This window comes from Nyctibius grandis, chromosome 11, assembly GCF_013368605.1.
Source record: "Nyctibius grandis isolate bNycGra1 chromosome 11, bNycGra1.pri, whole genome shotgun sequence".
In the NCBI taxonomy this organism is placed as follows: domain Eukaryota; kingdom Metazoa; phylum Chordata; class Aves; order Nyctibiiformes; family Nyctibiidae; genus Nyctibius; species Nyctibius grandis.
The window spans coordinates 23586856-23612108 of record NC_090668.1 but is presented as its reverse complement, the minus strand read 5'-3'; the positions used below and the strand labels follow the sequence as shown (position 1 = coordinate 23612108).

The 25253-nt window shown below is 42.0% G+C and overlaps 1 protein-coding gene across 1 annotated transcript in view; it reads left to right on the top strand.

Annotated features, from left to right (window-relative positions):
* ADAMTS17 (ADAM metallopeptidase with thrombospondin type 1 motif 17) overlaps positions 1-25253 on the top strand; it is a 189212-nt gene that overhangs the window by 52228 nt on the left and 111731 nt on the right. The window contains exon 8 of the mRNA XM_068410576.1: positions 20947-21052. Coding sequence (XP_068266677.1) covers positions 20947-21052 — 106 coding nt within the window. The remainder of the gene's footprint in view (positions 1-20946; positions 21053-25253) is intronic.

The following is a 25253-nucleotide window of genomic DNA, read 5'->3' as shown; positions in this document are numbered from 1 at the left end:
GAACAACTATCTAAAATGCTCTGGAAAGGAACCATAGTGTTCCTTTACCAGGCAACCTATTTCTGAGTAAGTATCCTCCAGGCCATCACATCTCATCGTTGTACAAGGTGGGTGCTGGTTACTATTTGAATGAAAGATCTCTTTGGAAAACTCACTGGCTACCAGAATTGTGTTATGGTGCTTTCCCATCAGGCATCTAGGACTCCAAACCAAATCTTAGTCTAATGTCAAATTGGTGTGTAACTAAGCTCCTTTCCGTTGACTTTATTAAAAGGAGTATGTCATGAGGGAAAACATTTGCCATGACTTTGTTGATATTTATTCTGATACTCTGACTTTATTCTTTCATTTCAGCTCCATGTCATAACTCACTATGTGCTAAATCATTGTGCAGTTTGACTGGTACGGGTGCAAACATGTACTGCATTCCACTCCAGGGCCATTTATGTCTGTGTGAAATTACATAGACATGTACACAAAGCACCTGGGAATTTCAGTCTCCTAGCTTAAAGGGCAGATACCTGCATAAGATGTTCCCTTCCCCATCTTTTTACCCCTCACCCCCTTCCGAGGTCCGGGGCTTTGACATGCAATCATTGTAGGGAAAAGCACTCGTTACTACTGTTTTAACTAACAGTTCCCAATGAATTTACGTGATAGTGTCCCTCAGAAGAAATACAGTAGATTTTCCTGCTAGCTTGCAGTAAAAAATGATCAGAAACATAATATTTTAATGTTTCTGTTTCTTTTGTGCGACAGGCAGTTCTTATGTTTTTGGTGCACCTGAATATACTGTGCTAGAACTTCTGAATTATAGTTTTATCTTCTAGACAGTTTTCTGCCTTGGTTATTTTCTAAGTTAGAAGTGATTTGTAGGACACTGCCTAAGAACCAAGGCTTTGCTTCTGGCTAAATACCATTTAATCACGATTTAAAGAAGTCTCTGCTGTTTATCTCTGAAAGTGGTCATTGTGTTTGCAAACAGACAAGCTGAAGGCAGAAGCCTAATCGATGTCCAGCTAAGCACACACTGCCAAACAACTGTCAAGAAAAGCTCTGGAACTGCTCCTTGCTACTGTGTGTGTGTGAAGCTGAGAAGCCTTTGAGGCAGACATGAGCAGAACAATCTCATTATGTTGGATCTGTGGACAGACCATTTTGGGGTTTGTAGTATTTCTGCTGTTGTCTCTTGCCTCATCCATGTAAACAGAGGCTTGCAGATTGCAGATTTTACATGCTTTCTGCACTGCTTCACCACCTTCACACCCCAGCTCCATCACTTCCCCTTGCTGAGGATTTGCTTCTCTGGGGGATTCTTGCAAGTATGAACGTTAAATAAATAAAATAATCTCTTCTGCTTTCATAGCTCATCCTGCTTCCTCCTTTCTCTCTTATAATGTAAGAGGAAAGAGAAATGATGTTTCTTTTCTACAGTGTCAAACCTGCTGTCAGTACGCTACAAAGACCCATCGCTTGCTATTGTTACGTGTGCTAGAAATGCCAACCTGAGATTCTCTGCAGCAGAAAGCAGGATTTTCTGCTATGACACGCTTTCAGACCAGGTGGACAGGGAAAACATGGGAGTCATAAAAGCATTTGCTCATTGTTTCTTATCCAAGAGCAGGGAACAGATTTTGCACGTCCTGACTTCCAATCCAGTGCTTTACCTGTTAATTCATGGTGCCTCCCTGGTAGACCTGTGCCATTAAACAGTACATTGGGTTTTTTTACATTTTGTTTTATTTTATTTGTAAAAAAGAATTTGAGAGGAGAAGGAAATGAATTTGTAAATAGGGCTTTTCCTTAGTAAAATTCAAAGCTCTTTACCAAAGAGATCAGAACTGTTATCCCCATTGTACTGAGTGAGGAAATGAAGCCTAGAGATGTGAAGGGCCATGCCAAAGGACAGAGTTGGCTGGGGGCTAAGCCACAGCTCTTGAGCCCAGGCCCCTCAGTTGGAGGCAATGCTACCTCTTCTCAGGCCTTCCCAGTGGAAGCTCAGGTTCTTTGGGCAGCAGCCCGTTCCTCAGGTCAGCAAAATAATGATTCAACTCTTCAACAGGCCAGAGATTTGTGTTTCTTCTTTCCACTGCCTGGGTCTTTATTTTTACCTCTGTTTACATGTTCCAGCCTGGTCAGTTTGCTGCAGACTGCAGCCACATATTGTTTAAGAAAGCTGATGCATTTATAACTGAGAAACCTCTGAGGTTTTTCTCCTCCTCCTGTCAGACATAGATGGCTTTTATCCAGTTGACTGCTTTACAGTGCCTTTATCCTTTGCTGGCTTGAAAACATTTCAGATAGTTTCTATTGTTTTATAGACCCTGTAGCTAAAGAACCAAGCTGTGTAAAAACATCTGTCCATAGCTGTGCAATAGGCTACAGACATGTGGGGTAATAAGGCATGATTGCATTCATTGAGGCGTTTGCTCCACTGGCTAATCAAATAGAAGCATTCCAGTTGCACACAGGATATGTAAGAGTAAAGGAAGGAAATGAAGGACAGTTGCCTACTGTACTTTTACATTTCTTTTGTCTCGCAGCTGCCAAGAGTAAACGCAATATTGAGAGCAAGTTTTAAATAACATGGAGATGAGATTTTACTAGTGATAACCAAGAAAACAGCACTGGGAAGTGTGCATAAAACTTCCTACCCCCTGTTTCCAAGAAGGAAGCTTGACCTGCACTGATTTTCATTTGGGTTTTTTTTTCAACTTTGGTTAACTGTCTGGTAACATGCCCTAGCATAATACCTAGCTTATTTTGCAGGGTGTCTGGTCCTGGAAGGATTTTGCTACGCCAAATGCACTCAATAGATTGAAAGTCAGTTTAAGTTCTTGGAATGTTGTCAATTTTTATTTAACAATTCTCCCACTTCCACTGCCTCAGCACAAGCTCCAAGCCTTTCGGTTGTGATTGCGCTACACATAATGCAGATAGGAACTGGGCATGTAACAGGACTTTGCATCACTGAAAATCTTCCCTGTGTTTACCAGCATGCTGAAAATGCGGTAGCAGGCGTGCTCCAGCTATGATCCAGTACAAGGTCACTTCATGGCTGTAAATACTAACGGCACGTGCTGTGGGAGAGGTGCTGAAATTTTGAGACAGACCACAGTTTGCCATCACGCGTTAGAGAAAAGCACCTGCACTTTGTTGATAAAATCAGTATTTTCCAGGGACGTCCCACTTCATAGTTAGATTTGTGCTGTATTCACAGCTCAGCAAAATTGAGGGGCTAAAGAAGATGACTGCTTTATGATCTGTGGTGACAGTTGTATTTAAGCATCTAGAAATACAGTCTTATTTTTAGAGGTTCTGTCCCGCACTCGAGTAATGGTTACAGTGCAGCAGACTATAAGTGATATAATTGTACTTAATAGTTTCCTGACTCCAAGCTGATCAGCTGTGACTGTTTTGTGCTATAGTTGTAAACGAAAAAGTGAGTAAACGTCACCTACTTGGAGGTCTCAACTAGGCCATTAGAAGTGGTGTAAATGCTCTGTTGCCCACAGTGGAAGCAAATTTAAACTTTAAATGCAAATTTATCTGCATACCCTCCGCCTGAAAAATCATGCCATGTAAGTAAAAACCCAACATATTTCAGCATCCTTTCTTTTTAATCCTTTATATTTATCTGTTGGATAAGGATTCTCTATGTCAACCGTGTGAACCCTGTGGTTTATTAAATAGTAGGTCATAAAAAGGGGGTGATTAAGGAGCTAAACTTCCTTCAGTAGTTGTTGCTTGTAGAAGTGGAAAAGATGTTTAGAGAAGCACCTAGGAAGTTGAGAAAGAGGATGAAACAGTTACAGAAGACTAAGATGATTTACCATACAATTTTGCATGAACATGTGGGATTGTGAACTGTGGCATTTCAGGGGAATAGAGGATGCATTTGCATTACAGGGGTGGCAAATGTCAGGGCCCTGAGTGCATCCCCAGCCCTTCTGGGAATTTGGCTGCCTGGGCCAACTCAGGTAATGGGTCAGGTGTCCAGCTTTGAGGAAAGCACTTCAAGAAAGCTCTGCTAAGAACCTCTCTGCTTGCCCTGCTTGGGTGCAGTGGGACTGTGCCTTTGTCAGTGAGGCCACTGCCTTTACCTGCCTTATCATGCTCGACTTCAGCTCCCCTTCCCTTTCGGAGCAGCACCTGCCTTAGCTGCTCCCTGACAGCAAACTCTAGAGAGGGACGATGCAGAAAACAGGTGGTGATCATGTCAGCCATCTCAGCTGATTCTTTTACTCCACAGGAGACCGTGTCCAAAGATAAGATGGTAACTTCATCATTTCATCAGAATTTATGTCTTTGCGATAATTTTGGTCATCTTTTGGCCTCACCTTAGAACATCTGGTGTGGAGATAATGCTCAGCTAAGGACTGGCCTGCTGAATCAGCAAATTCACATTTCTCTGTTTAATGTCCAAAAAATCCAGAACAATTCTTTTAGCCTCATTCTTGGGAAAGTTTAAATGGGTAGAGGTGAGCAAACAGGCCAAACAGATGAAAAGAGTTAAAAGAAAGCCAACAGGGTTTCTAGGAAAGGAAGCAAGATCATGACTCAGTGACTTGTTGGAATTCTTGAAGATTCTTCCTGCCAGAACAGACAAGAAGGGGGAGATGCAGTGGGCTTCACAATCCTAGTTTTTCCTAAAAGCTCGTGATGGAGTTTCATTGCAGTAGTTAGTGTCTGTGGTCATGGAACATGAGAAATAACTGGTGTCAGTGGCCTAAAGAGTAAGTAGGAAAAAGTACTGATAAAAGGTCCATTATATTTCTGCCAATTCAAAATTTTTAGTCGGATACTGCAGGGAACAAAGGTTGCCTCTGGGCTTGTGCCTTTTGAGAAATGGATAGGCTGATGAGGTCTGGGATACAGACTAGAGAGAAATTGGTCCTCTCTGTTTATTTTTCCTTCCTGGTTAGATCAATACAAAAATATGTGAATATATCTGTGCATATGCATGTGTGTGCATTTCTGTATCCATTTATGTGAATGTATACATCTTTTGATAATGCCCATTCTGGAAAAAAATTACTGCCTCTAAATGCACGGCAGAGTACTTTGAATTTTATGTACCTGAATTTGACCAGATCTTCCTTGTAGAAAACACTGGGATTTCCTTATCAAGTTCTTGCCAATTTAGAGAGGAAGGTGACTATAGGAGATGGTGAAATTTTAGCCTAATTCTCACTGAGGTGTGTATATGTATATGTATGTATGTGTATATACAAACTGTCCTTTGAACCCCTGGAATTTTATTTGGACACAGGGATTCTGCTGTATGCACTTTTAAATTTCAGGTTCAGAATCCTATAATCTGCAAAGTGTTTGAATTAGTGTGACAAGTCTTTTTACCTTTTAGATCAGCTGATAGAAATATGCTGAACTTATTAAAATAAAAATAAAAAAACCCAAACATCCTAGACCCAACCCATCAAATATCTTTCTCCTTCTGTACTCTTTCAGCATGATCTGTAGAACGCTAAGGATTTCTGTGTTTGCTTAGCTTGGAATTAGCCTCATATTTCTACTTTAGTTAGTGGTCATGAGCAGTCAGCAAGTTGAAGATATTTGTTGGTTTTGTGTAGTTGTGTCATACATTTTTGTGTAGCCGTTTTGCCTGATCTGTTTGCATTAAGGCTCTGTCTGACCATAATTAGACTGCTGGGTACACATTAATGTTCTGCTGAGGATCTACTTGTTGGTTTTAATAATGTCATCCATCAAGCTCTAGCATGTGCAGCAATATTTGAGCTGTAGTAGACAAATCGAGTAAACACTGCAGTTATTTATAAGAAAACTGGCCAGTAAGTTAGGAAACTCTGTGCGGATGTTTTTATTTATTGGAAAATTAAACTGATGCTCTAAAATGAGTCCATCAGTCTGATCAAACTTTGTTGTTCTTGAAATGAGAGAAATTAAAAGATTGAAGTTAGATTTCTGTGTAGAATTTATATTTTATATCTCTGTTTAAGAAATGTGTAGACTCATGTTTCCTATCTTATACGCCCTAGTTTGTCTGCTTTTCTAGCTACGCCTGTTGGTCAGAGAGAAAGAACCATCTCCACTTTAGTCTTGTCTGGGTCCAAGTATGGATGAAATTCCTGACTACACCTCTTTCACCCTGTGTCCTGACTCCTGGTCACTTCTGGGGAAGTACTGGTGTTCCTTCTAATCCCTTTGATGACCTCTTACAAGTGTCTGTTGACTTGACCTTCAGCAAAGCATCATTGTTCACTGGAGTTGCTCTGTCCTTCCAGATAGTTTTCCCTGTGATTCTTGCCTGACCTTCTGTATCTGAACACACACTTTTACTGGTTTTGCAGGGATAAAATTTGCAGAATCATGTTTCTGTTACATTTTGTTTCAGTTTGGGGCCAGCTGTGGGATGGTGATCAAGGCCATCAGCAGTTAGATCCAGGGCAGCTGCCCCAGGCTGGCCCACAGGTGTGTTCTATAACATTAACGTCAGGGTCACTATAAATGGGAAAGCTGCTGGGGAGGGGTGGGGTTTTTTGTTCTGCTCTCCTCCTTCTCCCATCCTCTCAATGGTTACTACCTCTGGAGGGACTTGCCACCACTCTATGAGCTAAGTATAATTTTGTGTCTTTTGCATTAGTATTGATATTGGTTTTCTTATTTTATTAAATCTGTTTAAGTTTCAACCTATGAGTCTCCCTCCTTTTCCCAATTCCCTTTCTGGGGAGGGGAGATTAGGTGATAGAACAACTGGTTGTATTTTAGCCCTGGGTGCGGGCTAAACAGAGACAATACTTAAGCAGCATCTGAAGCAGAGATGCTTTCCTGAACCTGGGCCTTAGACCCTGCAACACAAAAATGCTGCTTAAGACTATTGAAGTCCTAAGCTTTGTAGTTTTCTTCCAGAGATGTCAGTTGCCTCGTGAGAGTGTGATAACTTCATTATCTTTCAGTTTCATGTCTCTTTCTCCCTGTGTCTCACTTTCTTCTTCCATAACGTTCTCTGATTTGCCCCAGTTTTCTTTCTGTGTGTTTATCTGCCTTACTTGGATCTTCCCATTTCCTTTCTCCCTCTGGGGAGGAAAGTGAGGAGAAGAGGCTCTTGGCACAGCCCTCTCACATGTTTGCATTCTGTCAGATGCCTCTCTGAAACTGAGGAATGGGGAAGGGTGTGATGCTCTCGGATCAGAGCAAAGGTCCTAGATTCTGAGAGCATTTGGTCCTTTCCACGATCGTCACAACTCTTGACTGCTGCGGTTTATGTTGCAGCGCAGAGGTGTGTCTGCAGTGATGGTTAGATCCTTGGGATTTTCTTGTCTGAATGACAGATTTTGAAGTGATAACTTTTGACTGAGTATCTTGGAATGATCCCTCTCTTTTCTATTTTTATCTTTGTTGCTTGTTGCCTTTTCAAACTTGGGAAAACTGTAGTCTATATTTGTTCAACGAACTGGGGTATTTACAGAGATGCAGAATACCCCCGCTCATCCCCCAGTGTCTGTGAGCCACAATGTGGTCTAAACACTGAAGTAAATAAAGCTTTTTGGCTCTACACTGAAGTGAAAAAGACAAAGATGAGCCTTCTGGGGGTGGGAACTAAGTAAAAGAAGCCAGGAAATGGCTTAATGCGCCTTCTCCAAAGCCAGTGATAATACTATTGATTTCAGTGAGATTTTGATCAAGGCCATGGTGATTATGAAAGCTGGTACAATTAGATCGGATGTAATACATATTCAACTTGTTTTCTGTGAATGCCATGAAGCTGTTTATGCTGTCATTAATCAGGTGGCTTTGTTGGGAAATGCATCTCGTTACATGGCAGCTGACAGGAGGCCACTGCCACTGGGCACCAAAGCAGGCTTTTACAGAGATATCCTGTCTGCGTGGCTGGAAAAGTACAGCTGTTACTGTTGCAAATTCTCTCTATGAGCCACTTACTGAGAGGGGCTTGACAGCTGAGAAAACCCCTACAAGCCATGGTGCAGACTCAGCATGTCGTTTTCAATAAGGGACACACAGATTGGATTCAGGACTGGAAATCTCACCCAGAGAGCGTACAAGTGTACAGGAGCTTCTTGCACTTCCCGGGGTGTTTTATTTCGAAGCACACGAGACTAGAAGAGGCAATTCTCCCCTTGTTGGTCCTGATGCTTTAGCACAAAGACCTAGAGCAATAACATGAACACACGTGCCTGAAAATGTCCCACTGGCTTCTGCAGGATACTGTGACAGTAAGTGTCTTCAGTGCTGCCTGCAGGTGCAGTCCCCCTGGGAGCCTCACGTGCTGTCATTTCTGAATTCAGACTGTAAAGGCCTCGGGACTGGGACTGTGCCTTGACTTGTGTCTGTGGGGCACCAGGGACTCTTCTGGCTGCTGTCAGTCATCACAGGGAGCTCAGTGGTATTCATCTGAATTTGTGTTTTCTTTCCCAGGAGCTCCAGTTTGAACATGAGAGATTTCTTTTTGTTAAGTGTGAGAAAATCTCGTGCTGGTCTTTCTCTTAGTGAAAACTTCTCTCTTGCTTGTGTTACTTTAAAGGTGGCATTTTATTTTTGAGTAATTTAGAGAAAGAGGTATTAAAGACAGTAGATTCAGGATGTATTAAAAATCTCTCTGGCTACATTACCTCTGAAATTAGCCATTACTTCTCTTCTGTCAGGCTGGTGCTGTGTGTGTGTCTGTGTAAAGTACCACGCGGGTCCTTCCCTTCCTGTGGGGTGGAAGTCAGAACCGACAGCTCTGTTTGGGAACCCAGAGGAGGGCCCTTTAGGTTAATAGTCATTTTAACCTGATTTGGTGAGTGTGTCTATGCAGTGTGTGTGCTTTGTGCTTATGTCTGTCTGTCCCAATGACAGTCTCTCCCTAATAGCTTTTTAAACCATTGGCTGATTTGAGTCAAATTCGAGGATATGGATGTCAGAAATACTAGGCTTTCGGAAGTTTTCTGAAAACTAGGAAACTGAGTAGAGGAGAAAGCCCTCTCCCTTTGATGCTGCCACTGAGGGAAGGATTGCATCACCCACATTTACATCAGGAACCCCAAGTGGAAGTGCAAATGTGTAGGAAATCAAGCCATTAATTTTGCAGTAAGTTTAGGGTTTTTTTTATTGTCACCTCCCCTTCCACCATACTATCATGCTCTGCCAGAACAAATGTGCTGACTGTGTTACTGCGTGAGGAGAGAAGCAGAGCCATGGCACTGCCTTAGTCTCCTCTTCCTGCCCGCTGACGTGGAAGGATCGTTTTCACTCTGTACTCCTGGCAGCAGAGGTAGTAGCCAGTGCTGAGGTATTAGGGACCGGCCTCATTCTCTTGCATGATACAAGATTTTCAACCCAAGTTCTGATTTCAACAGAGTAGCTCACCCCTGTTAACATTATCAGGCACAAACCCCAGGTTTGTCGGTTTTCTCAAGTCAGGCAGGCTGTGAGGTTAAATCGGCACTCAGCAGAGAATTAAAACAGAAGGGCTGAACCAAGAATCACTGAGTAAGTTTATCAGTGCGTGTGTTGACTGGCAGCTTGACAAAGTGAAGCCAGGAGCTTAGACAGCCCTGTAAGTCAGGATGTAGGAGCTGTAATTGAGAAGTATCACAGAAGCAATTTGGAAAAGCATCTGTTCAAAGTTTGATTACTGTGAATCATCCCGTTCTGCTGGCCTGCTCTGCTAGTCGCCTGAGCTGCTCATATTTTGCCAAGAGAACAGCTTGACACGCATACAGTGCCTAAAATACACTTTAAATGTTAACATGTTTCAAAAGTATAGATTCATTCACTTTTCGAGAGTAACAATTGCTTAGTCATTCTTTAAGAACATGGAAAGAATTTAATTGAGAGCTGTGGAAGAATGCCATTCATCAGCAGCACAGGTGTTCAGCCATCTCCCAAACTGTCCTGCTCAGCAGACTGCGCTGAAGCTTTCCAGACACTGAGACATTGTTCATGGTACATGGCTGAATGTTGTTTAACGATTGCAGGACTGAACCTTGCTCATGAACCCACCCCCAACAACCACCACTGCAGGCTGAGATAGGCATGGCTCAGTAAAGCTCTTGAACCTGTTAAAAGTATCTTTTAATTTATTTGAATAGCTTCATGAGTTTCTTAGTGTTTGCAATTACAAGAAAGAACAACTGGAACTGAATGCTGGACCCTGACTGTTAGCTCTTAAAGCAGATGCTGTTTGGTACAGAGACTCCAAATATTTTTTCTGATTTATTGCCAAGTCTGACCTTGTCTCTTCATTCTGGAAGGGAGAGACTGAGGAATGTGAAGGCTCCAGGATCCCTGCTGCTGAATTCCATGTTCCTCTTTGTTTAGCAGTCTCATTAAAAGCTCTGATTTGATCTTTTTCTTCATTCCCCTTCATTCTCTCTGAACTGAAGCCCTCTGTTGAAGCAGATGGCTCAGATGAGTTGCAGGGACAAAATGACAAATTCAAAACTGGAAGCCACAGAACTCATCTGAAAAAGCAAGTTGAAAAGAGCCTCAAAGCTGGTTTTGGAACCCTACACAGTTTGCAAAGCTGCAGCTACTGCAGGCAATGCCAAGGTGGTTTTTCCATTTCTTGGAAGTTAAAAACCTTCAGATGGGAACCCATCCTGAGAACAGGATGGGTGTTAGCGGACTTACATAGGCATGGGGCAGAGTGGTGAGCGTGGGACATAGTAGCCCTCGAGCGCTTTCCTTTCTGATGATAGATTTGTTGGTGTGGTTTTTTTTTTCTTTTGGTGAGTTAATTATTCTCTGAAAGATGCAGCTTAGGGGACACTGAAGCAATTCTTGAGTTCAGGCCTATTCCACCAAATAGAACAGGTCAAAATGAAGATACTGAAATGTTAAAATAATTTTGATTTTTAATAACACCTGAGAAAGTGAAGGATGAGATTCATGAAGGCTGTTTAGAGAAGGAACAGGTGGAGCTTTCTCCTCTTGTCAAGCAGTCTGGCAGGTGAGAGATGTGGACTCATTTCTATCCTGTGTCTCTCTGCTTCAGCCACTGAAGTGACAGTTATTCACACAGCTCCACAAATGCTGAAGCCAGTGCTGAGTCCTCCTGTTGCCTTGGCAGGTTGCCTGTCTTTTGCATATTTTCATGCTAATATTTGCATGCATGTGAGAATGGAAGATCCTGCTTAATTCTACAACAGGTTGTAGAAAGGACCAGCAGGTTCACCTCTGCAGTGCAATCTACATCCAATTAACAAAACGAGGCCAGCAGAAGACATTCAAATCCAAATGCCTTTGAGCCGCAGGCAGGGGTGACTGTCTAGGGCCAGAATCCAAATCCTGATTTACAGTTTGGTTTCCCAGTTGTTGGTGATGTTTTTTTGAGTTCACAATCACGTGTTCTTGTAGTCTTTCAAAAGCATCAGATCTCTCCTGACTTCTTTTTTTTGCCCACACTAAGGGACAGGCCTCTCTGCCTGAATACTTCAAACGTCCTCATCAGGCCTTGTTGCAGTCCAGCTCATACCTTTCTTTATGAAGCAAACCCATGATGCCAGAAACATATGACCAAGGGCTGTAGATCTGTTTTTGTCCAGCAGTAAGTACACACAGAAGTTCTCAGAGAGCTCATTTTCCCTCCTGATCTTATCTCCTGCCCTCCTTGACCCCTGCCCCCCACAGAAGTGACTCCCTGCTGCTTAGGAGATCAAAATCATGTTTCTTGAAGACTTTTGGAAAACCCATATTATCTCCATTGGCTACATCTCTGTCCCTGTCTCCTCTCAATCCCTAATCTCTTCCCATCTGTCTTTCCCCCTTGTTCACTAAATTTGAATTATGCCAGGCTTCTGTGTGCTTCCCAGCAGTACGTGTTGTCCCATCCAGCTGATCAGTCCCTCCCCAACTGGAGTACTTCTCTCAGATCCACCCATCTAGCTCTTCCCCTGCCTTTCCTCTTCACAGGAGTACAGCTGTTGTAATATATCTTACTTTGGGTAATTAAGCCTATGTGTTTCTATATGTGCACATGAGCATGGAGACTTTCAGCACTGTGTAATGATGTCTATGAACAGATGGTGAATTAGCTGCCAGGGTTTGGGTGTCTACATTCGGGAATGGTGGTTTGATTTGGACTATATATCCAAAACTTCATCTTTAACTAGAGAAACAGGAATGCAGAAAGGAACCGTGTTTTTGCCTGTTTGAGATCTGCATTCAGCAGCAGCTGGAGCTCCTGTCGCTGGGGAGTGTGCGGGAGAAGCTCTCTGGAATGTGGCTGTTAGCATATCGAAGGAGAGTAAACATGTAGATGATACCCTGCTTCCTCTGCTCCAGTTAATTAAGCCACTCCTCATGTCATGTTAGATGGAGAGGATTTATTAATGTGCTGTCATCTAGGGAAGCAATGGTTTGCTGAAAGGGAGGGAGGAGCCCTGTTAAAGGCATAGAGGATGTCATGCTGAACAAAGAGCAGATGTCAAATAAACAGGGTATTTCTTTTTATGTCCTTCTCTGCTGAGGTCTTAGATCCCAGTGCTTTATCGTAAAAACTTAGAAAATTAGGGCTAGAGAGAACTTCAGGCGGTCTTTTAATGCATTCCCTTGCTCCAAGGCAAGGTCAGTGATGCTCGTGTCACTCCTGATGGATATCTGCTCTATGAGGCTAACCAGTATACTTGTTTCCAGCTTTCCTTGAATTACTGTGAATGCCATACCTCTCTTTAGGTATGGTCAGTGTGGTGAATATTTATGCTTGTGATCACAAATCCTTGCTGAGTGGCACTGGAAAGGAATGTGGTTTTCAAGGATGCCCATGCCAAACCTCTGGGGGGTTCCGAAGGTTGTCTGCTCTTTGCTGGCATAACGCAGTGTTAATAGCCTGTCTGGCATGGTTTTGTAGGCCTTGGTTAAAGCTTCTTCTAGGCCAAAAAGCTGTTAGAATATCTGTCAACTTTCTTCATCTCAATGCATTTGGTATCTGAAGCGACCTTTTACTAGCTTGAGTGAGGATGATTATCCCTAAAGTCATGAGAGGTCTTGATCTCTAGGGCTTTTCCACTGCCTAGGCAGCCCCTTGTATGCTGGGAGACGCTCTGCTTAAATCAGTGAATTAGCACAGTATAAATCCAATGCAAGTAGCATTAGAATAAGGCTCTTGACATCTTGTGGAAAGTCTGTGTGTGGGCAAGTCAGTAAAGGAGCAGATAAATGATTCATCCATTAAACTTGGAAAACCACAAGAGGGTTCCCAGGAAACATAAAAGCCCTGCAGAAAGACTGAAAGCTAAAGCTGAGAGTTGGCCATGCTGGGGAAGGGATTCCACATGTTCCATTAATTGCCATCCTGCAGGGTAATTAAAGAGAAAAAGAAGATAGCAAAAGCACTCCTTTAAGCTCTGATGATTTGCAGAATCTTGCCGCCTTTGCAGGTTTACAGACATGAAGAGGTCTAGTCTCACAAAGGCCTTGTTATCAGGAAGGTATAGAGTAGGGCAACTTGCACAGACAAACCCCAGCTAGATGTCAACTAATCGGTTTGAAAATAGGAGCAGTACATTCCTGCGCAGAGTTCAGCATGGGCTGAGTCAACTGAGAAGTTCTGGTGAGCTTCAGTGGTGCCATGGCAAAGATTTGGGTGTGTCTGTATGAATTGCCGTCAGTTCACAAAGGCGAAGGCACATGGTTGAATCTGGCTCTCACAATTAGAGTCCTGGTCTTGTGAAATGTTATCTGGGGCCAGTTGCTAGACCCTTGGGTGCCATAGCAGTATTGCAGTACCAAATACCTTTAAGTACTCCCAGTAAAGTATCCCCTATAAAAGGTATTGTGCATTTCATTCGTTTGTGCTATTAGGACCTTGTGTTCTGAGGAGTGTTACATTATCAGCTCTAGAAACATCACGGTCAGTATTGTGAATGTCGGGGAGAGATTTTATTTCTAAGTCTTTCAGGGTGTGTGTAATGGAAATCAAGAGATTCAGAAAGTAACTATGCTTTGTGTTTCAGCTATTTATTTTTCTTGCTGGGCTTTTGGGATTCTGACAGCAGTTGTGTATTCTGGAAGTGACAGTGTTTTCAGAGTTACAAGGAAGAAGAGGTTTTATTGGGCACTACAGGACAACAGTCAGTCCCACGGGGGAGGTGTCCAGCCACAGAGTACGCTGAGTTCTGGGAAAGCGTGCTGCATCTCTGCAGGTCATGCTGCTTTGGAGGCAAGGAACAGAGTTTTATAGAGGTCATGCTGAAATTTGGGATAAGGTAGGTTCTCCAAAGCAAGAGGATTCTGTGATGATGGGCACATTTGCAACGAGTTGGCTGGGTTCAGAAAGTCAGGGTCTGCTGTGTATTCCCAGAAGCAGTGGTGACTTCTTGTGTGATCTTACCACTTATGTGAATGTTGTGTCTTAGCTCGCTTTTCTGTAAAGTTGGTGTAGTACTTGCCAGTTTCTCAGTGAGGCAGGGAGGGGAATATACATGGGGCCTTGGATACCAGTTTGAAAACAGTGTATGAAAACAAATGTGTGCTGTAGAGTCAGAGGAGTGAACCTCACATGCCCTTAGCTAGAGGTTTCTTGGTTTTCCCAGGAATCCAGATCATCTTCTGCCTGGAGAGATGGCACGGCCTTAACAATGCTCAAAAAAAATTAGTGCTGGAAACTACTTCTTCCACTACTTTCCTCCACCAGCTAAAAGAAGGGGAGTCATATACACAATACACCTGCCTGGATGGTATTCTGACAAATTCTGCAGAATTACAAACTCCTTTAGAGGACTTTTACTTTGACTATTCCCTTGTTATCTGAGTGCCTACCCAGTCCTGTGTAGAGTGTTATGTTTGGACCAGTCCGATGTTGCCTTGTTTCCTTGATACAGTTCAATCACCTCCCGCCCTGGAGGGAATTTAAGCCCTTAGCAGGGAGTGGATGTTCTGCCACTCGACAAGGTCAAGTGAATTGAACTGATTTCTTCCCTGGACTCATTTTTGTCTCTTGTATGACACCAAGAGAATGAGACAGAGTGTGGGTCATATTCTCTGTCCTTTGATTAAGTACAAACAGAGGAACATGGCATCCCTGTTGTCAGTGTAGATTTCTTCCTCGGGCACATAGGGATTGAGCTTATTGCATGTTTCACATTCCCATTAAGAGTAAGATTTACTTATGTTTGAAATAGGCTAGGGCTGACTTCTTGCAGTGCCTGGGAGCCTATTCCATCTGATAGTTCATGGCATCAGAAACTCTTCCTATAGAAATACTTGAGTTCAAAAATATTGTGACTTGCCCCGAGTACAGCACTTGACATGATTGCTAACTTGTTTTCATACCTGACTGTAGCTGTCTCCTGTGCATTAGATGGTTGTACTATAATTCCTGTACTTGTGAATCACAAGTGTATTGTTTCCAGTGTGGTTTTCATTAAATACAGTGACAATGAAAAGTATTGTTAAGGAAAACAGTTTCCATACATGAATATTAAAATCTAATGGAAACCATGTTGTTACTGCAAGATTAACAGAAATTGGCATCTAGATGACTATCCAGCATTAAGCCAAATTAAGCTGTGCCGCTAAGATTGCATGTCTGGCTTTGAATTAGCACGTTCTCATAAAATGAAAGAACAGTTCACCCTCTTAGCTTCTTCTGGGTGATCCACGTAAACCAAACTTGGAACTGGAGGCTCAGCAGGACGGTGACGATAACAACCTTAGCCCCTCTGTTGTACATGCTGGAGAAGGTCCTTCCATGGATACTGTTCTTTTTTTACCTGCATACCACTGACTTCTTGGGACCTCTGTTTATTCAGCTGTAGAACGGAGACTGTGTTACTACCCATCTAGGAGGCAGTTTAGTGGGTACTCCTTCTTTAATGTTTTTTAAGTTTGGGAACCTTTTATATGTAGGCCTTATAGAAAGGAAAAGCATTTTTCATTTTTAAGTATCATAAGCATTGAAAGATTCCCTTGGTGACTGACTTGATGTGTAAATACAGGCAGGGCATCTCTGTCAAACATCATTGCAATTGAACGGAAAGGCAGAGCATGAATCACTTCTAGGGTTTCCTGATTTTACTCATGTAGGATGTTAAGAGGCTACAGCAGTGTAATTGATGGCAATGTGTGAGCTGCACAAATTGAAAATTGTGGGAGGATGAGAAAAACATCAGCTCAACACCAAACTAGTACTGGTGGGGAAAGGGAGGTTTGCTCTGTGCATGTGGATATGCAATGAGTCTCCATCTGTGCCAAGCAGACTTCAGGACTTCAAGTTTGGCTCCCTTCCCAACAGCAAATACATTGAGAAGAGGAAAGCTAGCCAAGTTTTAATCAAGTAAAAGTTCTGTATCCAGAGGTGGCTGGCAAAAGAAGAGATTAAAGTATTAGGAGTGCAATGAAAACAGGACATTAGAGAGTTGAAAGCTGGAGTACCTGGATAAAGCACTTGCTGAGTGAATATTCCACAGTCATCAGAAGGAAGCCCCGGGTGTTTCAAATAGGATGAAACGTGAACCCGCTCTCCAGAACTTGTCGTCTTCCAGCTTTGGCTATCGCTGTGGCAAGTATGTAATATCCTAATGCCTAGCTGAGCTGGTAGGGTAAATGTAATCATTCCCCTTAGAGATATTGCTAGCAGAGGGCTCATTAGCTGGCAGAAAGGCCAACAGCTGCAAACTGTTTATGTATGACAACTTTTTGGATAAATCTGAGTTTACACAGTTGCCTGTGTCCTAAGGTTTGCTGTGGAAGTGGAGATAGCCTTGCGTGTTCAAACCCAAGCACAGAAGTTATGGACTGTAATTATGCAATTTTTCATGAGAGAAAGGAAAAAACCCTCACACTTGGTAATAGTAAAAATAGCAATTGGCTTTCCTTTCCCTTTACCACTGATGCTCCTGCTTGATGTTTTTTGATATTAAAGATAGATTTGTAGTAATTGCTGGCAGTTAGCAGTGTATCTGGAAAGATAAGAACTTTTTATCCCTGAAGAAAGCCACTGTCTCTGTATTTGCATGAGCGTAGGTTAAGTGGTCCAGCTTTTTTCCCTATTTTTCATTTTCACACACCTGTCTCCCAGACAGGGCCAGAAGCAAAATTACCAAATAAGAGAAGTTCCTCTTATATTATTCCCAGCCTGGTAGAACCACAGCATGCCAGGATCTTGACAAACATGTCTGAATTCACAAAGTTTCTTTTCCAATTCTGCAGACTTGAAAGGCTCAAATAAAAATCTGGAATTTTAAGAGGCAAAAAACAGTTTCCAGTCATCCCACTGAAGAAAATAAATCATAATAATGCAGCTACCAAGGCATTTTACTACTATCATTGTTGGTTAAAGGTGTATTTTTCTCTGCATGTCAATTATATGGATCATTCTATTAGGTTACAAAAAAATTTGATTTATCTTGATGGTTCAGGTATATTTATTAAAGAACTGTATTATGTTTGCAGATCAATAGTGTATTTGCTATTTATGTAAAATATATTGGTCCAAAAGAAAATTATAGTCTTAGGAAAGTTTGATAGAAAATATATATTTCAAAAACATTTTTGAGGCAAGCTTTTGCAGGCTTAAAATATTGCAACAATTTGTTATAACTGGCTTGCTGTTGCAGAATTACTCTTATTAATAAGCACTCAGCAGTTCATTTCATCTACTGCAAAGTTTTCTGCTGTCTGCTCTTCTAGGATTGAGTTTCCCTGCCCAGTTCACTTCTATTCCTATATTGTCTGATCCCTGGGCTCCACTGCAACAGAAGTCTTTAATAATTGTAATAGTAAACTAATTTTAGATGTCTACATTTTTAAATTGGTTGTTACAAATATTATAAAATGGCCACACAGGATTCACATTAAGCATTGAAAATAACTAATAAAAATAAGGTGACTAAGAGTCTGTAACTGAGCCACAGTCACTTCTTTTTCAGCCACTGATGGTGTATGAGTCCTTAATGATTAGTTTTCCACCTTTGAATAATGAGGCTTTTTGCACAGAGCAGTGTTATTGCCAGTCAGTTTCAGTGGGGATTAGAACCACTAAACAAAGAGTTCAGAAGAATTACCATTTGAGGTAATGTATTTGACATTTTAATTGATATTTAACCTCTTCTAATATATTGACAGAACTCTAGACTATTTTTCTACACCACATCTCCCAAACATGGAAATATTGCCCCCTTCCATCTCCAACTGACAGGAACATTGACTCAGCCTCATTTTATGACATTTATCAGAAGGGAATTAGCATGAATATTTTCAAGCTAAACTGCCTTGCCTGACTGACCACTGAGCTTGAGATGCGGTACTGTTTTGTTCCTTCTCAGTTAAAACCTCATGTGTCAGATACAACTGAGATGTATATTGGCAGTGGTGAAATGGAAGGTAAAGGCAGAATAATTGGGTTTAGTAGTAGGAATAAAACAATTTGAGTAAGAATCCTGCTCTGGTCATTGCTGTTAGCTGTACCTGAAACTGCTGAAAGGTAACCAAAATATCCCTCCCTGTTCAGTAAAGGCGTATTTCGGCTGAGTTGGGTCAGTTTATTACAGAGCTATGTTTGCCTCATCCCCAAAAAGCAGAAGGATCTCCAGGAGCAACTTTTGAGTAGATGGTAATTGTGCCACAGGGTTGTAAGACACCATTGTGGGAAGAGCCTGGGCTGGGCAAAATAATGAGTGAAGGTGAACTCAATGGCCCTCACTAGTTTTCCTCTCTCACAGCTGGGGATCAGGATTACCAGCAGCTGATGGGCCATCACAGTTTTGTCTCCTGTGACAACACGGTATGCTCCAGTGGAGAGGCAGCTATGGAGTGGATTAGCAATTTGGCATGAAGCATTCTTCCTTCCAAGTACTGTGTTTCATGGAGGCACGCTGGGAGAGGATTTAAGAACTCAAAAATGCCCAACAGCACAAATCTAAAGCAGCAGAGGATTGGCTGAGTCACCTAATTGTTCCTTTTAATCCCTAGCTTCTGTGATTCAAATATTCAGTTTTTGCTTCCCTGTTAGCCAAAATCTGGCAGTTCCTCTTAATCTCTGACCTTCTGCTATTGGTTTTACAATAAACTAACATTTTCCCAAACAGTATTTTCCTTCTGCCAAAAGTATTCCCAGAAACTGCTGATCCCAAGTAGGGCTGGAAGCAAAACACTGTTATTGGTGAGGGTATTATTATTTGTAAGTCACCATAAGGGTGCATGGCAGCAGATATAAATCAGAGGAAATAATCTACTTCCCTTTCAGAAATTAACCAGGAATGTTTTGTGATCTTTAAAAGAAACAGAAGGCATATTCATAGCCCAAGACACACTACAGACCCCTACAGCTGAGATTCTGCTCTGTGACCTGTTCATTAGGCCATCAGGTGTGTGGGCTGAGGTTGCAATCTCTTTCTTAAAGTAACATATTACTTCCTGAGCAAGTCCTTGACATCCTTATGACTATTCTGTGAGTAAAAGGCACATCAGTTTAAGAAGAGTGCTGAAATCCAGCCTTCTATGGTCATTGATTTAAAAATATTTAAATCTTGATTTCATTTTTTGCATGTGGTATGAATCTGGCCTTCCACAGTCAGCGCTTTTAAAGTAAGCAAATAGTAGTGTCTGATTTCTGCACTGCCTTCACCCTCTGCTGCTAGCGCTGAATTAAAAGGCTGTTGCCCAGCCCTTCATTCCATCCAGAATCCCCCTGGCAACAAATGTCCGTATCCATATTGTTGTCAAAACTCATAAAAACAGAACTGGACTTCTTCCAGGTCTAAAGTTTTACACCGTTTGCACCCTGATAAACGTAACTTTGTCAACTCCGAGAGCGGGGGGGGAGATCATGTCTCCATTGCATGGTTGTGGTCTACTCATTAAAGGCAGCTAGATCCTAGCAACCCCTCTGTGAGAACAGTATTACAGTGAGGAAATAGATTTATTGTTTTCTGTTAAACAGAAGCAAATATATCTGCTGTGAAAAAAATGAAAGGCATTTGTGGAAGGTCTTTACACTTCCCCTTCTTCCAGCATGGCAGAAGGATGTGTGAGGTGGTAGGATGAACTCAGCATTTAGGTTGCTGCATGCTATCTGCAAATCTTGTTTTGTATGCACACTTGAACTGTTTGGGTGGCTTGTGAGAGGTGCTCGTTTAGCAGTGGAGGACTTGTATAGAGACATCCTTAGGCTATGTCTCTGTCTTTAATCTTTGTACATAACTCTCAATGGCTTACCTGTGGTTTCTAGGCAGCAGATGAAACAATCTCATCAGCAAATCGTCCTGCACGTGGCCTGTGATGCCACCTCAACGTTTCGAAGTACTGCAGGGGACAGTCTGGATGCAGGAAGGGCACATGAGGACCATTCTTTTTCCATAGCAGAAGTTTCATGCCATAACTTCTCAATTTCTTTTTGACTTCAGCCTACAACCGTTTGTGGTGCCCACACAAACAGGCCTGGAGAGCACTGTGCAATTGTCCATGGGATCAAATCTTAAATTCCACTAAGTCATAGAAGTTGTCTGCCACCTACACTGGCTTTGTGACTCACCATCAGGAGCTCGCCAGCTTTTCTGACTCTGCCACTCTTGCTTTCTTTAAGTATGAAAATAAAGGGAAATGTAACATCTTTTCAGAGAGTCTCTGCTTTTATTGTTTTATTCTTTCTCCCCAACTTTATTCTGAAAAATGGGGAGAACTCCTTTTAAATGCTTGTTAAGGCTACTTCCCTGCATCTTCTAACATTGTAGTAGGGGGCATTAATAGATGAGCTTAGATGAATTTTTGAGTCAGTGAAATATATTTTCCAATGAAAGCAGTGAAGGTGAGTGTGTTTGACTTGTTTCCTGTCTGACAAAATTCTAGACTGGTTTTTCAATAGGATGATGAAGAAAATACGCAGACGGTTTAGTATGCAAACTGCTCTAATGTTTTTCATACTGGGTGCATTTTTTGTCAGTTTGGTTGAGTTACTGCTGTACATTTTGAGTGAATGAGCTGTTTCACTGATTCTGATGGGAACACTCTCTCTTTCTGTTGCAGGAATTGCTTACCTGGGAGGTGTCTGCAGTGCCAAGAGAAAGTGTGTTCTTGCTGAAGACAACGGTCTCAATTTGGCATTTACAATTGCACATGAGCTTGGGCACAAGTAAGAACTTGTTCTTCTGTTTCTTTCTTTACTGATGCCACTATAGCATACTTTCATTTAAAGCCAGAGAAGTGAAATTACTAGTGTGGCATGTTTGTTATGATTTTGTAAATCTAGCAGATTGATAAATAACTTAATTTTTAGCAGGCTTATGTAAATATTCATTTCAGCACACATAAGTCTTTCTATTTGATTGTCCCCCATTTTCCACTCTGTTTTGATTTTGAGTAGCACAAAGAGGCCTCATTCTCTTCAGTGATTAATGGTAGTAGTTAGAGACAAATTCTGCTTTTGTTTACACTGTAGCATAGGTCCACATCAACTTCAAAATCTTTGAACTTGCTAAATTTTCTCTGAAGTTCAGGTGTCTATGTCAAGGATTTTAATAGTTAAATACTTTGGTAATGGTTTCATCTCTGCATGTGAAGTAATCTACTGTGGCTGAAATTGTAAACATCAGTATTTTGAAAATGCCCTTAAGCAGTATTATTTGATCAACAGAAAGAAATCATATAACTTGATTTATCAGCTCAGTCACAGCTAACTAACACACTTTGAACACTGACTGGAAAAAACACCAAAGAACGTGATAATTAGTAGTCAGAAATTTGCAGAATGAGATTACCAGGTACTTTCTGCAGGTGACTTTGAAGACTTTTTAAAGCTGCCTGTAAATATCCCATGGACAGAAGAAAACAAAATTGACTGGAAGAGTCACCTGCATCATCTTAGTGCAGTTAATGAGTTAACCCAAAGGTCAGCATCCACAGTCACTGCCTTCCAGGCTAAGTGTAATATGCACTTACTCATAATGCTTACGAGCTTTTTTCCCTTTCCATTGCCATCACTCTGGTTGCACTGTGTCACAGTTAGACTGTGTAAGGTATAGAATTAGACCAGGAACAAATTTATACAGGGGCAAGGGCTTTACCTGTGGGATTTTCAAGTACTCCTTCAGCCTTTCTGGATGAGAGGTGGGAAATCCCACCATTGTTCCTTTAGTAAGAAGTTGTGCATAAGTTTTGTCTGTGCTCTTCTGGACTCCTCCTGTTTATGTCTGTTGTATCTTCCTTTCCTACAGTAATAAGTATTTGACAGCTAAGTCAGAGCCAATGTATCGTGTTCAGATTCTGGCCAGTCTCATTCCATGACAAATAATTATTTTATGGCAATGTATTTCAAAGTTGCATGGAGGATATTTAGGTTACTACCAAAAATGGCAAGACGAAAATGAATCTCCTGTTCACCCTCCAGTGACACCGAAGGCAGCTGAGCCAAACCAAGGGTGGTTTCAGCAGAAATGAAGGACATTTGGTTTTGGTTTTATTTAAATTGCATGCCAAGATGTTAAACTGAGCCTAAACTTAATAACAAATTAACCTGTGGGTAATGTTAAGGGAAATTCAGCACTCATCTTTGGATGGGCCAAGAGCAGGAGGGGAAAAATACTTGAGCTGCAGAAAATCCAGCTGTGTAAAAGAGTGAGACTGGTCTGCCCTGGTGTTTGCCAAGTTTCCCAGCAGAGCTTCCTTCTAATAATGCCTTGCAAAAAATCCACAACGTAAATAGGGGATGTAATGCTTTTGGATACAGCTCTCCGTCTGTGCAGAAAATAGCAAACTCCATTTTCTTTTCTGGGTGCAATTTTGGTGGTAAGACCACAATGTCCTTTCTCTGCTGGTTTTCTTTGCCTTCATATTGGAAAACTATTTCAAGAGGTGGGTATGAGATGTCTACAGGGGTTGACAGAGGCTGGCTTGGGTTCAGCACCCTGGAGGATTTGGACAGTGAGTGTGCTATTATGCAGAGAATCTTCTGCTTCAGGAGAGTCGTAGATCCCATTGTGGGGAGAGATGGAGAGCTTAAATGAAGGTTGCAGGTGAAGGAGGACAAATGACAAAGGAGACTGCATTTTCTAACAGAGCTGCCTCATGAGCCCCTTCACTGAGAGAGAAGAGACTAGAACATGCTTAGGCAAGAGAGACTGGGAAGAGTACTTGAGTACTGGAGGGGCTTGGAGAGTCTGTAAGAGCCAGTCTAGGGACCTAAGGTGTCTGGGTCTGGGGAATGTAGCTCTCAGAAGGCACGTGAGCCAGGAAGGCTCCAACTGAAGCAGCCAGCTGGGTTAGGTTAGAGAAGCTGCTGGCAGGATTCTGCTGCCACAGGTGCTTCGGGACATATTCCAGGTTACCCTGTTTCACAGTGAGTCACAATTCTCTGTCACACACTGAAGCAAGCCCTCCAGCCCTTCTGCCCCCTCTTCCCTTGCTTAAACCCAGCCACAAGCATGCATAATCAAACCCTAGTGTGCCAAATCAAAACAGAGGGGGGAAAAATGCTATCTGTCTCTCCTCACCCAACCTGAGCATCAAAATCATCCCTCTATACTGTCATCCACCAGTGGCCTAGTTACTTACTTCAAAGTCTGGTTGATTTACTGGTGCCTTTCTGGCCTTGAAGTCAACAAGAGTTGAAGCTGACCTTACTAGGTGTCAGACCTCTCCTTATTTGTCAGTTTTTGAACAGCAACAGGATGCTCTGAGCAGTCCAGTTTCAGCACATCTTGCGCAAACAGAAGGATTGTTTGCACGCTTTGCCTACAAACTTGTAGTTTTTAAGTGAGTGTGAAATGTAAGGAAACACATTGCAGAGATGAAGACAAAGAAGCTGACATAAGCTTCGGGTTTAAAAATGAAAACCAAGGAAAACTAGGTGCAAGTTTCTTAATTAAAAAAAATCCAATTGAAACTTACATCCATATTGGCAAAAATAGAAATTTTGGAGAGCCATAATTGTGAGCTTTATTGAAGACTCATTTCCTTAGAGTGTAGAAAAGCTGAGATTTATTACTTCTTGCCCTAAGACTAACAAATGTCTGTAGAGATCACAAGCCCAGTTTGGCATTCACAGACAGTTTCTGATGTAGACCTTGGAAAAAGTGAATGGATTACTAATTGATGTGTCAGATTCCTAATCTGCCACTAATGTAATTTGGACTCACTGCAAAAACCACTAATACAGACAGCTGTGCTGTGAAAACATGGAGACATGATTAAATAGGTCCATTAGGGTGATGCTTATAGGTTCTATAAAAGTTAATCTTCAGATTTAACCGATAGAGTTGTTGTTGCTTGATGATGGGGTGAATGATATAACTTTTATCTCATATCTTCAAATCTGGAGCGATAATTTTGGTCCATGGACACACAGGGAGCATCCGTTTGTATTTAGGTATTTTTCTTACAAAGAGTCTAGGAGAAGAATTTTGCTGTTACAAAAAGATAACAGGCAGGGTAGAGACCACTGTGATGTGATGTGATGAGGCTGCAAATCATAAACTTCTTACCATCCAAGACAGGACCCTCAGCAGGCCTCGTTCCTCCATTTAGCATGGTCAGTAGTGGATGCCTTTTAAAATAACACACTTTAGTGTAACCACAGTTAGTTGGTTTTTATCCAGGGGTTGCTGGGTGGAGTACTGTGTTCTGACCTACACCAAAGGAAAACACAGAGATCACAGAGGTCCCTGAAGTCTTAAAAAGTGTAAGTCCAAAATCTTCATATTATAAACAGCTTAATATGCTGAACGCTTTCTTACTCTCATCTTTCCTGACTTAGTAGGGCAACTCCATCAGTAAGAGCTTGAAAATGCCCTACTGTTGTCAACGGGATCCTGAATGGTGCTTCCCTCCTCCTGCATGAACTGCACCAGTGTGAACTTGATCCAAGATTCATACCCCAAAGACCACCCTGAACAACTGTGACTTTTAGAAAAATAGTGCCGCTTCCCCCTCCCCTGGTTCTCTTTTTGCCTACAGCACTGACATTGTTACCGTTTTCAACTCATTCTCCAAAGAAAAAGGCAAATAACTTTTTTTTCAAAAGCTGGGATTCATCCTTATATCCGTTATCCCTAAATGAAGCGGGTGGGCTGTAGCCAGTGGTTTTTCAGGACAACAATGCCAGCTCTGTTGCCATTCCTGTTTCTTTCAACAGCCTTGGCTTTCCTGTTGTGGGATGGGGGGCAGGCTTGGGTGGGGAGAGAAGATTCTCATTCATGAGCTAGCGGAACCTGGCACTGCCTAGAATGGTGAGAGAATAGCTGGAGGTGGTATGGCTGGAAGCCACGCCGTGTCAGATGCCCTTAAGAAAGTGAATCAAAATCAACTAACAATAAGCAAGATGCTGTCTGTTGCCAACA